The sequence below is a fragment of the Gadus morhua genome, chromosome 6 (genome assembly GCF_902167405.1).
Source record: "Gadus morhua chromosome 6, gadMor3.0, whole genome shotgun sequence".
Lineage (NCBI taxonomy): Eukaryota > Metazoa > Chordata > Actinopteri > Gadiformes > Gadidae > Gadus > Gadus morhua.
In genome coordinates this window covers 5,936,728-5,953,398 of record NC_044053.1, presented here as the reverse complement: position 1 = coordinate 5,953,398, position 16,671 = coordinate 5,936,728, and the positions used below count along the sequence as shown (strand labels likewise).

Sequence of the window (16,671 nt, the reverse complement as noted above, 5' to 3'; positions counted from 1 at the left end):
ACGGCAACAGAGCTAACTAGCAGCAGCTAGCTAGCCTGAGTGACTCTGTAGAGTTAGCGAGGTGTTCCTAGCGAGGTGAAGAGTGTAAGAACTGAGAAATGACCGTGGTGACCGGTGTTTTATGTGCGGGCGGGGCCTCACATACGTCACCACAGGTCATTTGCCTTTTTAAGGCGTGAATAGAGGTGTCTTCAGTCAGCCACGCGAGGGCGTGATATCCCATACTAATGTGTTGTACCGAGTGAATCGACTGAAAGGGAACTCGCGCACACACATATGCTACTCGTAACACTATGCCTCGTTATTGCGACGTTCATGTTAAGACGTTCATGTTTTTCCCCATCTATTGAAAGTTAGGCTATTAAAAATGCTGCATTCTATACGGCCTGATTATGTCATTATTTAAGCTACATAGCCTAACAACTGAGGACATATTTATACATTTCCCTTAACAGCGATATTCCTAAATCGTCGGCATTGCAAAGTTGCATCTTCCCTGTTGCTAAATAGCGAAATGTTTTTCACTAATTCAACACAAGTTTGATACCCTCACGCCTATATCTCTTTATCAATTCCATTGTCTCAAGAATGAATATGGCCCCTGGTCTAGCCCCTTACTCATCCCTTTAGCCCTTTGCTCATCCCTGTAGCACTTAACTCATCCCTGCAGCCCTTAACTCATCCCTCTAGCCTTTACCCATCAATGTAGCCCTTAACTCATCCCTCTAGCCTTTACCCATCAATGTAGCCCTTAACTCATCCCTCCGGCCCTTAGCTCATCCCTCATCCACCCCAGAGGAAGTCTAGGGGCCTCCGGGGCCCTGGGCCCCAGAGGGTCTCTGCCCCAGGAGCTCAGATCTCTTTTTTCTTGGACTTCTTCTTCCAGTTCACTCTCGTGTACAGGACATCACAGTCTGCCACCTGCCTGTCTGCTGCTGGGTCTGCTGCTTCTTCTGAATCCCGTTGGGTCAAGGCTGAGGAACCTGCTGCTGTTACAGCCTCCTCTCTCGGTCCAACAGCCTCTTCTCCCAGTCCAGCAGCCTCTTCTCCCAGTCCCACAATTTTCTTTCTCTCACACACACACACACACACACACACACACACACACACACACACACACACACACACACACACACACACACACACACACACACACACACACACACACACACACATTATTAATTTCATTGGAGCTCAGACTTATGGGAGCTCAACTCCTACTCCCACGTAACTCACACCCTGGTTTCCTTGGTTAAAACCGGTTAAGTTTAGGGTGGCCATGGGACAGAGATAGGGTTACCTGGATAAACATAGGGTCGGGTTAGGGTAACCCATTTACAGATAAGGTCAGGGTTACCTTGGTAACCATAGGGTTAGGGTAACCCATTTACAGATAAGGTTAGGGTTACCTTTTTAATCATAGGGTTAGGGTAACCTGTTTACAGATAAGGTTAGGGTTACCTTGGTAAACATAGGGTCGGTTTAGGGTAACCTGTTTACAGATAAGGTTAGGGTTACCTTGGTAAATATAGTGTTAGGGTCAGCCGGCTACAGATTGTTTTCAGATAGGGTAACCTGGGTATAAATAAGGGGAGGGTTACCTGGGGCTTCCCTTGGTTAGGTGGAGATTTGTTGAGTAGAGCATCCTTGCCGAGTCTTGTTTGGTTGGCCATCTTCCAAGCTCTGGAATGTTAACAGGGGAAGAAGAAGAAAAGGAAGGAGAAAAATAAGCTGGCTATTTTTGATTGACATGTGGTTAGCTTTATTGATCCCACTGCCAGAAAGGGAGGCTGGTTTCAATTCACCTTACTAATTATTCAATAATGACAATAATTTAATATTCAGTAAAGAAATCAGTGAAAAATCTGTAAAATCACTGGCTAGCAGTCCACGTACCTTACGGCACACGCTGTTGCAAACAGCAGAACCGCGGCTAGCACTGCTATAGCAGCTATCCAGGGCAGTTGGTCTGAGTGTGAAAAGGTGGCATCAGGAATTTGAGATTGGATGTGTCAACAATGCATATTAAGAATCCCTTGTGCTTATTAGACGTCACAAGCCCTTAAAAAAGTCACAAAAGGTCATTTCTTACCAACCTACCAATTGGTGCAGTCCATCAGGGGGGTGACCTGGGAGTTGATCTACCCATCCGTTATTTTGTTTATTACCTCATTTTCATGTACCATGATCTATGATGCACAAGTCACTTTTTTTTTTTTAATTTATATGCAGATTACTGCCAGACCAATTTCTTGTTTGACTACAATAACACCCAACAAAACTGCTCAAAATACAACACAGTATATTGTTAAAAGTAAATATATATTTTCTGAAAAAACTTTCTTCCGCTAAACTCAGATCAATTGGAAGCCATTACCATGGGGGCAGGCCAGAGAGCACTTCTCCTCACGGTATCCTGTTGCATCATACCCCACTGCAGAAATGTTGGTGTCATCTTTGCTAACATCTTTAACCACAAGATGATATCAGTCTTTGAATTGTGTGTCTGCAACGTCGTATTATCTATAAAATTAGATTGTTTTTAACCAGTTAGAATGTAGACACTGTTATCAACGCTCTCATCTCTTCCTGCTTAGACTACTGTAACTCGTTGTATTACTGTCCCTCTCAATACAGCGTCTACAAACTTGAGCGTTGTTTCTTCTTTAAAATATCTCCCAATTCCTCTTGCTTGTCATTGTTACTTCATCAATTCTGCTTTTAGTCATTTTCCTTGTTTGCATGACCTTGCAAAGCATTCTGTTACTTTGAAAAGTGCTCTATAAATAATTTATTTATATTATAATTATTATCATACATCATTCTGTACTACACCACTCCTATTTGTGATGGGAGTGTCCAGAAGTGACTCTATTTTGAAAGACCTTGTAATGACTGATCAGCCTCACAGCTGGTGGTGCAATAGGGTCCCTTTATCTCCCTGAGGTCAGACCTGTCAGGGTTGGCTGTGTATCCAGGTGGGGGACAGGAAGCTCCTGGCTGGTGTTCCCGGCAGCGTTGGAGCTGTGGCAGGTCAAGGCTGTCAGACCAGCAGGGGCCCTCATTGTGAGGGAGCTCCTCAACGTGACGTTCTCCAGGTTGACCTGGCTAACAGACACGTCTTCAGAACCCAACACCAGTTTCCCATCCAACCGCCACTCCAGAGACGGTGATGGTCTGCCCACGCTGTAGCAGGAACATCGCACCCAGGCTGCAATTCTGCTGCAGCTTGAAGAGGGCAGGATCCTGGGAGGAGCTGTGAATACAGGGAAGGGGGAGGACAACATCAAGAGAGAATTTGGAGAAGTCATCTTACTTCCTGTTTAACAAAAAACATTATTATCACTACATCAACAAACTCAGGGTTGTACCTGGCTTTGAGTCAATCTAATTTTGAATGATTGATCAACACACTGCTTTGTCTTCTGTCTTAGATCGAGGAAACCTTTAGGTACAAGCTCAGGGTTGATCCTGTTTTGAATCAACTTACCTTGAATGTCGATCTTGAAGACATTAGACATTTCAGTGCCAATGTCATTCCTGGCCTCACAGAAGAAAACGTTATCGGCGTTCCACAGCTGGATGGACAGAGAACATCCAGTCCCGATCTTATGGATGTGTTCTCCGTGTATTCGGTACCAGGTGAACTCGCTGACAGCAGGGTTAGCATGACTGGAGCAGGTCAGGTTCAGGCAGCCTCCCTCTCTGGCTGGAAGACACGGGCTACCGACAGCAGAGGTGTTCCTGGGGGCATCTGAGAGAGAACCCACCAATCAGAGCCTAGCCCTCAGCTCCGGTGTCATGTTGGTCAGATGTTGTGAGTTTAACAAAACTGTTCTGAATACAGTAAAATATAGTAAATTAAATGAAAAACAGGAGAAGCATTAAAAGTTGTTGTTCATCAGCCCACTGCTTTGTCTTCTAAGATCAAGGAAAAAAATGTATATTTACAGAGAAGATCAATATAAAAAAGAAAACAAATGATAAAATGTACTTTTCATTGAAAAGGTAGAACATTGACTCACATAAGATACTGAGTTGGTATCTTGTAGACGTCTCAGTTTTGTTCCCAGATGGTATGTAGTAGGCCGCAGTGCAGGAGACATTGTTTCCATGGTGGAAGTGGGAGGCGTTGAAGGTCAGAGTGGAGGTCACGGTATCGTTCTGCTGGAGCTGGGTGCTGACCCCCAGGGAGGGGGTCCACGTCACAGTGGGGGGGTGGGTGTCACAGTAGGACGGGGCAGAGCACCCCAGCTCCACAGGAGTCCCCTCCACCACCGGCTCCTTGGGGGTGGTCAAACGAGGTGCATCAGGGTCCACTGGGTACCAAACCAATTTAGAGAGGTTACTATGGAGACCCAAGCATTACCAGCATTCAGCATCATCTGAACCACAGTGAGACCAATAGGACTTGTGAGAGATGTTTGTTTCAGACGGACACACATTGCACTTACCCTTGATCTGGATGGTCACTTGCTTTACTTTAAAATTATATTTTAATGGATTTCCACAATCAATTCTAAATTGATATGGAACATTGTCTTCAAGTACGTCATTGAATGTTGTAGTACAGTTGTACGCTGTTAGATTTCCCCTCAATGTTGTAGTAGTTATGATAGTCGTTTCACTTTTTTTCCATATTGGTATACATCCAGGAAGTAGATTGACTTTATACTGGTCCTCCACGGTGAAGGAACAAGGAACGGTAACACAGGATCCACTGAGTGTCATCACACTTGCTGGCATTAGGGCCTCAAATTTTCCAATGCACCCAGCACCTTTAAAACAAGAGGTTGACAAATCCAAAGGCTCAATCGATGCACAAACTGACAAAATATTTAAATGCAACATTGAACTTCCTACCAAAACAAGATAATATATCCTACTATTAATATTAATTAGTAATATTAGTTGCTAAGTTATCAGTTGAGCTGAGTGTCGTCTTCACTCTATCTGGCATTAGGGCCTCAAATTCTGCAGAGCTGCATTCATCACCTTTAAAACAAGGGGTTGATAAAACCAAAGACTCAATCGATGCACAAACTTTGACAAAATATTCTAATTTAACATTGAATTTCCTAACAAAAAATCAAAAAGACAATTTATCCGTATCAATGAATAATTATTAGTAAGTAATATTATTTACTAAGTTATTAGTTTGTCTTATTATCATTATCATTATTAGTATTATTATTATTAGGTGAGTGCTCGCTCAACTATTGTTCTTCATAAGTTTTATTCTTTCTTTCGTTCTTTCTTTCTTTGTTATTCTCTACAAACTTTGGGACATATCTCCTTCCTCAATTTTGCACCTATAGACCTATAGACCTACATTTTAAAATATTCAGAATAGCTTGGGATCGCGCTGATTTTCAGATTTTTTAAATATTCTATACTTAAGATATTCTACTTTTAAACTAATATCTATTTTTTTAACATGAGAGTCACTTTCTTCAGAATCACCGTTTTAGTTTCATACCGGCTTCGTTTACAGTTGGTCTCATTTGGGCCTTTCACACCAAAAAGAACCAAGATCCAGTTCCGGGCTGGTGCTACGGCCAGTTCAAAACAGGTTCCAGCCTTATCCCAGTTATGAACCAGTTGGTTTCACACCGGCCAGAGCCAGCCATGGAGCCGGCGAGAGCAGCGTCATGACGTCACTGCAAACGTCTCCGCTTTCCCAGCAACCCTCACACCTTGCCGGTGTGAGTACCAAATGTGTTCGGCTGCCAGATCAAGTAGGTATATCTGCAGCCGGAGCCACTTGCCAAACACGCCCATTGCTCTGCCAGACACGCCCATTGCTTTGCCAAACACGCCCATTGCTCTGCCAGAAACGCCCGTTGCTCCGCCAAACAGGTCAAGTCTATTTTCGGAAATGTAGGGGGATATATGAGTGGCCCAGTGGCGGCTGGTAGTTTTTAAAGTGAGGGAGGAAGGACTGCGCGCTTGGTTGCCATTGGCCTGCTTGCACTGTTGGTGTATGGTGGCATAAGAATGTGGGACTCAAGTTGTTTCAGGGTGTTTTGGTGAACTACAAAATAGTAGGGCGGGATAGTTATGTGAATAAATTTGATACAAAGCCACCAGTGGCATCAAGCTGGTGGGCAGCATGTCTTTGAAATGGACCACAAGGGCAGCAGGAAAGGATACAAAGCCCATTAGTCAAATCAGGCCTACTATTGATTTGTAAAAGTAAATAAAAAAATCTGGGCCTATTTTTGCCCTCAATGACTGAAGTTATTGGTTGTCATTTAGCTGTTTATTTTCATTCACAATTGTTTTAAGAAAAGACTGACCAAAAGTGATGCCATTTAAAATGCATCATGCTCTGAATCATTCACCCTTTCCACACCATTTCCACAGGGTTAAATTTCCCGCCCAATGATAATTTTCCCAGCCTAAAGAGGTTAAACATAGCCCTATTGGGTGGGAAATCTGCCCAATCTGGCAACACTGTTTCACCAGCCAGGGATCCTGCTGATTGGTTCATAGTGCAACGCGACTAGATTTTTGCGCGAATCAGACGCCTGTAAGGTCACACCCACTCAGAGGAGGACTTTCCTCCTCTCAACCATTGAAACCCATGTTATTCACCGGCCGCCAGTACTTTCTGGGAAATGAATGGGAGTCAACGGAGGCTGTGGGAGGACCTTCCTCCCTGAAGTAATTGTCAAAAGGCGATTGGGGGTGCTAATGTCCCTTTACCCAGGGAAACGAACATTATATATTCAAAGGCATTAAAGTAGTCATATTTAAGGGCATTAATTTATTACAGTAGTCTGGGCAATCTACATTTTTTATTCTGAACAATGTTAAGGAGGATCTTCCTCCCTCTCCTCAATGGAGAAGCCTCCACTGGAGTGGCCCCACGTCGAATGGCATGACCCAAGATACGTCAGACAGAGAAAGCGCGCAAATTCGAGCAAAATATGTTTGACAGTGGAAGGATTTACATGGTTGCTTGGGTTATAGACTTCAAGACCTCATGTTCAAGACCCCCCCCCCCCCCCCCCTCTTTCTCCTTTAAGTTTGGCGCTGAACAACTCGGCCCATACCAAGTGTGACGGGATATTGTTGGTCAATGAAATGATTGAATAAATGTTCAACATGCATGCATGTAGCCTACTACTTTGACTTTCTAATCTTCTGGTGAAATTACCCAGGTTAAGTGTAAATATTAAGCATATATAAAGCACATACGTGCCTTTTTTTTCATAAATATCCTTAATACATAAAGCGGTGCAGTAAGAATTAAATGACGTCTTCCAAGTAGCTCTAAGCACTGCTTATTAATATTAGACCAAACAAGACTCTAATGGTAGGTAAAACAATACTTTATTAAATCATGCAATTGTGTTATAAAAATAAAATAAAAATAAAACGTATGAAGTGCTTGCATGATATTGAAGCCTACAGCGATCATAAGTTAACGTGTGTGGGAGACGGTACCACCTTGTCATTTGTTTACCCAGGTGCCATAGCAACACCATTGCTACCTCTCATTGGCTGAATCTTTGAGAACGTTGTAGACTCAATCAATATAAGGTCGCGGGGAGACGAAGCTCTGTTCGTTTGTATATTTTATTTCCGTGACCATATTTTTGTTTTATGTTAAAAAAAAAAGAATCAAAGAACCAGTTCTCTTGTTTTGGGGAACCAGTTCTTGTCGTTCACCTTCAGGATTCGTTCGTTGTGAACGAATCGGTCGCGACCGACTAATCCTTAATGGCCACCATTGAACGAGCAATGGGCGTGTTTGGCAATGGGCGTGTTTGGCAGAGCAATCGGCGTGTTTGGCAGAGCAATGGGCGTGTCTGGCAGAGCAATGGGCGTGTTTGGCAGAGCAATGGGCGTGTCTGGCAGAGCAATGGGCGTGTCTGGCAGAGCAATGGGCGTGTTTGGCAAGTGGCTCCGGCTGCAGATAGACCCTACTCTGCCAGATCGTCTCGGGGTTCCTAGATGCGCAATAATGACGCACTTCCTGTAAACGATGTCACTAAATGCGCATGCGCGTCACTCAGCAGCCGGTGTGTCAGCGATATGTATTCATTGCTAAGAAGTAAGTAGTTGTTCAGCTGTTGCTAAACAGCTTTTTCAATGATTTTGTTTAAAAATTGTAAGTTAGATATAATTGTTCATGAGTGATGTATCTATATTGTTCTTTTCTTAGAAGTGACTTGATGACTGTTAATGACTGTTGTTATTAACAAGCATTGATTTAATTCATCTACAAGTAAATCATTCAATTGCTATGCAAATGTATAGAATAAATCCAAGTCATACAAATGCTTAAAATAATTCCTTAAATGGTATTGGTATTAAAATGTATTTAATCAGTCCTTCAAAACTCCTAAATGCCAATACATTGGGATTGGGATTTTGACAGACATTTTTTTTCTCATGTTGTTATTTATGAATCCCCAAATAATTTAAGCAAAAGCATCTATCAGTCAAAAATGCATCTCACATTTACACCTTAGTCAGTTAGTACAGTATGGCATTTAATGTGGTTTTAGAAATTCAAGTCTGAGTCTATGACTACGCCAAGAATTCTTGGTGTGTGCATTCTAACATAACAGCTGTGCACTGACTTTTAATTGTTCATCCCTTGCACCAAAGACCATTACTTCAGTTTTTTCATTGTTCAATTGAAGACAATTTGGCAAATCCAGTGATTGAAGTAGTTATTTAGCTGTTGATAAACAGCTTTTTCAATGATTTTGCTTAAAAATGGTAAGTTAGATATGGCTTGATGACTGTTGTTTTCAGAGCCTGTGGGAATCACCTGTGCGATATCGCCACTGCAGGCCACATGAATAAAAAAATATATAATAATATACAAATATGTCAGTGTGTGTGCCCGTGTGTGTATCCAAACACATACACTGCAATTCACATACACACATACAGCTCAATGTAAATCCATGAGAACATCATGTTTTGATCCCACGGCCAATTGAGGATATATTCATGAAACGTGGTACATTATATACATTCTTAATACAGGCCAACCTAGAAATTTTTACTATTTTACAGATGTTTGCTAAATTATAGAGCAAAGATACCCCTAGTGGAAACGAGGAAAATGTTAATTTTTTTATTGTTATTAGTTGTATAGGCAAGGATACGATTCATTGAACATCTGGAAAATCATAAAAAAAAAAAAGAAATTCAAGGAATAGGATGAATATCTAATATGAACACATTCATGAATTCATTCTCAATTCACCATGGGATCTAAACATGCTCTTTTTTATGGATTTACATTTAGCTGATCCTCAGTTGTATTAATTTGTCTTATTTTTTCGGTTTTGTATGAGCAAATAAAATCTCATCAAGATTTTATTTGCTCATACTGTCCAAGTTTTTCATTTTCAGTTAATAGAAACTAGAAAATACTGTCTTAATATCTAACTCTAACAATGCCAATCCTTACTTTAACATATAGGAAAATAAAAATATGCATTCAGTATGCCCCATATGCATATCAGTGCTATTAGAAATCAAAAGAGCACCGTTTATAAACAACACTTCCGGGTTTTGTCCGTTGGCTTGTGTCAATACGTCAAGTGTCGATACGCCATCTGTAAGCGCAGGACCCCGAGCCGATCTGGCAGCCGAACACATCTGGTACTCACACCGGAACTGTACAATAAAAAGAAGAACCCTTGCGCCAGTTTCAAACACAACAACAACAATTTCGTCTTCGATTCAATCCGTGTAAATCCGTGTATGGTTCGTTCTTTGAATATTCCAATTTAAAAAAAAATCAGAAAAAACTATTAAGTCGTTCTGATTTGGTTTTGAAACCAAAAAAGGGCAAAAGGCATAAACAAATAAACGTTATTTTTCTGTTATTTAAATTAATCAAAACGGGAAAACTGAATAATCCAGTTGCTTGTTTTGTTTGTGTGATATTTAGATATAACCGCAATGAATGCCGGGAAAAGGGCACGCAGATTAAAAAAAAATACATATAAAGACGTTTTAAACGTTCCATCGAGTCTCTCGCATTCTACAATGGCCAGCTTTATTGTTTTTCGTGGGAGCCGGCGACTTAGTCTGCGAGTGGACGATCTGAAACTAAATCGGAAACTAGATTTCTCCTTCGAAGGTTGTGCTCCACACAGAACCTCCTCACCGTCATAACGGAGCACCAGATTGCTTTAGAGCGGTACTGATCGCGTCGTGTGTCTTTCCAGTGTCAAATAGTTCACGAATAAAATCACCATAAGGTTCAAGTGCGGCCATAACTAAGGCTAAATATAATTAGACAGTCTATTGCTGGTTTAGGTGGTTGGCTATTTTTTCTTCGCTGCGTTCTAACTTCTGGTGTAGCCTATAACTAAATGTATCTATTTTTGTTTTTGTGTTTCGGGCTTAAAAAAACAACACACAAAACACACAAACACAAATAAAATGCCGTATATTTATTTATTCCTTTTGCCCTTTTTCCGATTCAAAACCAAATCAGAAAAACCAAAAAACGACTGTTAATTTTCTTTTCTGATTTTGTTCGGAATATTCAAAGAACGAACCATACACAGATTCACGTCCATTGTTCACTTTGCTGTTTTTAAAAATGCCGGTCTTCGTTGGTCTTCCTGTTTATGAAGGTAAGGATAACCCCGCCCCCTGCCCCTGGCGTAAAGGCAGTTCGGGCTCCGATTTTGCAGCAGTGTGAAAGGCCCAATTGATTTACGTTGACGCTGGAGCATGACGAAGTTCAGGCAGTGTTGCCAGATTGGGCTGTTTTTCCAGCTCTATTTGCCTACTTTAATCACGCACCGGCTCGCTATTCTCTTAAACGCGCACACACACACACGCACACGCACACGCACACGCACACACACACACACACACACACACACACACACACACACACACACGGCAATACATTTGACCTTTCAGATTCTTCAGTTCAATTCATTTTACATTTCTGCATTTTTAGCAATGCTTTGTGTTTTTCATTCAGTTGTGACTTGATTTGTTTCCAACCATTTACATTTTCTTAAATGGTGTGCATGTTTACATTGTGTACTCCATTTAGACTTTTCAACTTTTGTTTGAATTCCTTCACTTGATTTAAGCCAATTGACGTAATGTCTTAATCTATGTGGCTTTATTAAAAAATATTTTCAATCTCACTTTGCACTAGAGCACACAATTTTCTAGTTCTTATTTATTATTCTATACAAACTTTGTAGAGACAGAATTTCGATATAATTTATACTTTTTTAAGAATCAAATTTTAAGTTCATTTCATACCCGCTTCCTATATTTACAGTCGGTCTCATGGACGTTGAGGCTCGAGCGTTAGCACGTTCTAGATGACAGGCAACATGACAAGGTGGCTAGTTTGCGATAGTCCATGGTGGCTATGAAAGCTAACCATTGCGGAAGTCGTGGAGCCTAAACAACGTCAATATTTAACCTAGAAACACAATGCAAAGCACAAACGGTTCTGTATTTCTTGTTACACTTGCGATAAAATAATTAATCGATTGGAAATATGATTGATATATATCGGGCGTTTGTCTACCTGACGACCCCGTTTATATGGCTAGAGTCCAGGTGCTTGCTACATATCCGGGACTGTGTTCCGATAGCCATACTCTCATGAGTACACATAAACGTAGTACACTATCCGCACTCACTAAGTGCGCTGATTTTCAGATGTCAGGGTCGTTCCAAATCGAAAATTCTGTGGTGCACTGACCGGAAGTTACAATTCCGACCGCCGCCGTGACTCCTCCCCCACAATAATTATCCCGCTTTGAACGGTGAACCCTTTACGCATAGTAGCTATAAAAAGCTATAAAAGAAAAAAAAAAGACAAAATGACTCCATTAATGCAGGCTATGTCAAAAATCTGCCGACGTTGGCTCAGCCTGGCTCCGCCTCTTCCCGCTACATAGCTAAGATGGCTGCCGTTAAATACGAAAAGAGTGCATTTTCCCACACACGAGGTTTGGCCGTTTTGAGTACACCATCCGGTCCTTTCTTTCAGTACACTAATTTTCGCCCGATCTTAATTGGAAGGCCTTACGTACTCAAACTAAGTATAGTGAGTACTGATAGTATGGATATTGGAACAAAGGTGTACTCCCGGTGGAAGCCACCAATAACCATGCTCGCCTCTCCAATAGTAATTAGGGGTGAGGGGGGGCTCTCAGACCGTCACTCAAACCACCGCGGCTGTGGAGATTTGATTCATGATGTATTAGTTGAGCTGCCGTTGGCTCAACATGTTGGCTGTTTTCCGGTTGATGTTTTTTAAGTTCTTGTAAGAATAATTTTCAAGTTGAAGTTCTACATAAATGTAAGATAATTTTATGCATGACTATTTTGAGGGTGTTTTTAACCTTAGCTCAAACATTTTCTGTGGCTGTGTGTCCCTGCACACGGAGCGCGTGCGGGTGTGTTTGTGTGTAACGTAAAAGTTATTAGGTAAATTAGGTCGCAATCAGGTGTTTATTTTGCTCACATTACCGTGAATACTACAGGTATTAACAGAGGAATATAGAGAGTGCTGCCAATATTAACATAGTACTATAGGTAATAACCAAGTATTAAAGGTATTAGTGAGAGTACTAGAGAGAGTACTTCAGTGCTACAGGTATAGTACCCACTCCAGGTTTCAACATAGAGGGTTGAGATGTTTACCTTGCAGGAGACAACAGAGCAGGAATAGTCTCCAGGATCCAGTCATGTTCTCCTCCAAAACTTCATCAGGAGAAATACAAAATCTCTTAATTTCCTCATTAAAACTATAGAGGACATTAGCTTCTGTACCACACTGAATATCGTACTACACTTAAGGTATTCAGTACTGCACTAATTATAGTGAGATACTGTAAACTGCTATAGAAATGTCTATTTCAAAATACCAGTAAATCTATCACTACCATGACTAATTCAACAAATTTTCAAGCACATAACACCGATATTAAAAGAAGAACAATGATCATAAACCTGCTCATGTAATTTAATTGGACATGTTCAACCCTTGAGAGGTTTAGATACAGATATAAATAGGAAAACAAAAGATAAAACATGGTGTTTGTCTGCCGAAGGTCAAACTAAAACCGGTATTGCTTGAATAAAACTTAAACTAATATATATATCAATACATGTAAAGAGGAACTATGTTCCTTTGTTCTAGCAACCAGATATAAAGGTGACTTACGTGATAGAGGTGAAGGACTTGATTTGAAGTTCCTGAAGGGCAACAACTTCATTTCATATTTTTGTCCGCACCTGGGTGAGGTGAGGAAATGAGGAACTTGATAAAATTTGCATGAGCACAGATAAACCTTTATGTTAAAAGGGATGAGCCAACATACAGAAAGAAGATAAAGTTAGAGAATAAAGATAAACAACACCATAATCAACAAATATGTATAACTGTTAATTAGTAAATACTTTTACTCTGTTAACACTGGTCTGTTAATACTGTTAATAATATTAACACTGTTAATGCAGCAAATATTTTTCTCTATTAATACTATTGATACTGGTCTCTTTTAATACTGTTACTAATGTAAAGATTGTTAAAGCTGTTCATACTGTTCACTGGTAATACTGTGGATACTATTCATTTTGTTATTAAAATGTTGATGCGAGCTGTTTATGCGGTTCGCTGTTGATACTGTTCTCTGTTAACGCTGCTGAGAATGTTTTCTGTTAATACTGTTGAAACTGTTCTCCGTTAACTGTTGATACTGTCCTCTGTTAATACTGTTCTCTGTTAATATTGTTGATACTGTTCTCTATAAACAGTCACTGTTGATACTGTTCTCTGTTAATACCGTTAATACTGTTCTCTGTTAGTACTCTTCGGGCCCTATTTTAACGGTCTGAAACGCAAGTGGGAAAGCGCAAAGCGCAAGTAGCTTTGTGGGCGGTTCTACGGCGCTATCGCTATTTTACAGGCGGATAAATGACGCTTGCGCCGCGGCGCAAGCGTCAAAAGGGTTGGTCTGAAGCAGCCTAATTACCCGTAGGTGTGGTTTGGGCGTAACGTGCAACAAACCAATGAGAGTGCCAGCTCCCATCCCCTTTAAGAGCCATGAGCGCATTTTGACAGTGCGTCTGCAGTCTCCGATGAGACAGATGCACATGAATTTGCAAATGGCTTAGTTTATTGCCAAATAATGTGGCCTAATTCACACATGGAATAAGGGGTTTTCTTCCACAACTTCAGAAATACTGAGTCCTCAAATAAATTTCGGCAAAGAAAACGTATGATAGGCTATAACATATGATATGCGGTAACTGTGGTTCTATTTAATGATATACGCAATACATTATAAACATTGTTTCTTATCAGTATTGTATGCTATCCTAATATGCATGTGTCCCCGCGGTAATAGACATTGCCATTGATTGTATTATGCGTTACGTGTTTAGGTTGCCCAAGTGAAGGAGTTCAAGTACCTCGGGGTCTTGTTCGCAAGTGAGGGAACTATGGAGCGTGAGATTGGCCGGAGAATCGGAGCAGCGGGGGCGGTATTGCGTTCGCTTTACCGCACCGTTGTTACGAAAAGAGAGCTGAGCCGCAAGGCAAAGCTCTCGATCTACCGGTCTATCTTCGTTCCTATCCTCACCTATGGTCATGAGGGTTGGGTGATGACCGAAAGGACGAGATCGCGGGTACAAGCGGCCGAGATGAGTTTTCTCAGAAGGGTGGCTGGCGTCTCCCTTAGGGATAGGGTGAGAAGCTCAGCCATCCGTGAGGAACTCGGATTAGAGCCGCTGCTCCTTTACTTAGAAAGGAGTCAGCTGAGGTGGTTCGGGCATCTGGTAACGATGCCCACTGGGCGCCTTCCTTGGGAGGTGTTTCAGGCACGTCCAGTGGGGAGGAGACCTCGGGGAAGACCCAGGACTAGGTGGAGAGATTATATCTCAACACTGGCTTGGGAACGCCTCGGGATCCCCCCGTCAGAGCTGGTCAATGTGGCCCGGGAAAGGGAAGTCTGGGGCCCCCTGCTTGAGCTGCTCCCCCCGCGACCCGACCCCCGATAAGCGGACGAAGATGAGATGATGATGAGAGTGTTTAGTTTGCGTGTGTTTAAACAGAGCACACACGCGCGCCCGCATTCATTAATTCTTTTTAACACTCACTCGTGGTAAAACAATGTTTTTCACGATCAAATAGGCCTACTCATCAATCCTAAAAGTTATGGGCATGTAGGCCTACACGATGTCTGTGTCAAGAAAATATGTGTTTGCTGTACGGTGTTTGCAGATGCATTGATTAAAAAGTAGCCTACAACTTATTACCGCTGCATCAGCTGTTCTTTCCCAAATAATTTACCAAGAATGTGCAGCTAGGTAGATGAGAGAAGCAAAGTGTATGCGCGAGGTGCACAAGCAATCCGTATGCATCGCATGCGCATGTATGCTTGCGCCCTTAAAATAGCATCTGAACAACGCGCCACTGAATTTAAACCAGGTATTTCCTGGTCAGTAGCGCAATGGTATTCAGAGACGGCAAAATACCGTTTGCGCCAGAACACGCCTCCTCCTTCCGCCGAACCGCCCCTTGGGGCGCAAGATCATTCCCTAATTTACCGGCGAGTGGCGCAGGTGGCAAAAGAGCGCTCTGCGCCAGTTGTAAACTAGCAACGACACATGCGCCAGTGACTAAGTCACTTGCGCCGGATGCAAGATAGGGCCCTTCGTGTTCTTTGTTGAGCCTGTTAATACTGATGATACTGTTCTCTGTTAAACCTCACTTTCTGAGGTTTTCTAACATTAAAATGAGTTCCCCTAGCCTACGTATGCTCCCCCAGTAGCTAGACATTTCGTTGGGTGTACAACGAGCACTAGGCATTCTGCTCCGCCTTTGAAAAAATTAAGCTCAGACGGGCTGTTTTGGAATTTTCCCCATATGTCGTCCTAAGCGGGGAGATGCCACCGAACCCCCCGGGAACAGTGCATACCTCCGCAATCCACCACTGCTCAGCGGCCAAGCCTGGTATTGCAGCTGTTTAAGCGGGCTGTGGACGGGTCCCTCGATTCAAAGGACCCAGAAGTCGATATCTCCGTTCACTCCAATACAAGCGGGGAACAGGAATGTGTCTCCGCAAAAAATGTCTGGATGTCAATCAAAGGCTCATAATTATCTTCATGCCATGTCCTAAAAAAAATTATGTTTTTTCTTTTCAAAACGCCACCTCAAGCGTTTTATTAGCCGTTCTCTCTAATTATTTTTTGCTGGAGAAGGAGGGGTGTGCGGCTGAATGGAGTCGTAGTGAAACAAATGTTGTTTCGACCAGGCATCCGAGAGGGCCTGGTTCAGTGCTCCGTTAACGTGTCCGATTTTTTGACTGGTTCCAAGAGAGTCTGGCTGCAGACATCCACCCAAACGCTCCAGACATCCACCCACAGAACTTCCGCTGCAGACATCCACTCACAGAAACATCCACCAGCACACCGGAAATCTGAAAATAAAAAACTGAAATTAAATAAAAGTGTTTACATAAATGAACGGGCGAAATCTGAAAATAAAATAAAACTCGGGCATTACGTAATGTGTTTACATAAATGAACGTAATAAATTACGGTATAAAATCGGATAAACGCTTCCGGTTTTGGACAGAAGACTTGACACTCGCTGTTGACTTTAAGCTTATGGCTCTTATCTTTCTGTAAATACACACA

General features: G+C 42.0%; 1 protein-coding gene across 1 annotated transcript in view; it reads right to left on the bottom strand.

Moving 5' to 3' along the window:
- The window catches only part of LOC115545421 (sialic acid-binding Ig-like lectin 5), a 30,294-nt gene extending 17,011 nt beyond the window's left edge, over window positions 1–13,283 (bottom strand). The window contains exons 1-9 of the mRNA XM_030358587.1: window positions 13,193–13,283; window positions 12,670–12,729; window positions 4,455–4,778; window positions 4,026–4,319; window positions 3,491–3,754; window positions 2,954–3,256; window positions 1,897–1,969; window positions 1,602–1,683; window positions 926–1,065 (exon numbers count right to left, since the gene is read on the bottom strand). Coding sequence (XP_030214447.1) covers window positions 926–1,065; window positions 1,602–1,683; window positions 1,897–1,969; window positions 2,954–3,256; window positions 3,491–3,754; window positions 4,026–4,319; window positions 4,455–4,778; window positions 12,670–12,729; window positions 13,193–13,244 — 1,592 coding nt within the window. The 5' untranslated portion in view covers window positions 13,245–13,283. The remainder of the gene's footprint in view (window positions 1–925; window positions 1,066–1,601; window positions 1,684–1,896; window positions 1,970–2,953; window positions 3,257–3,490; window positions 3,755–4,025; window positions 4,320–4,454; window positions 4,779–12,669; window positions 12,730–13,192) is intronic.
- Between the last annotated feature and the right edge of the window lie 3,388 nt (window positions 13,284–16,671).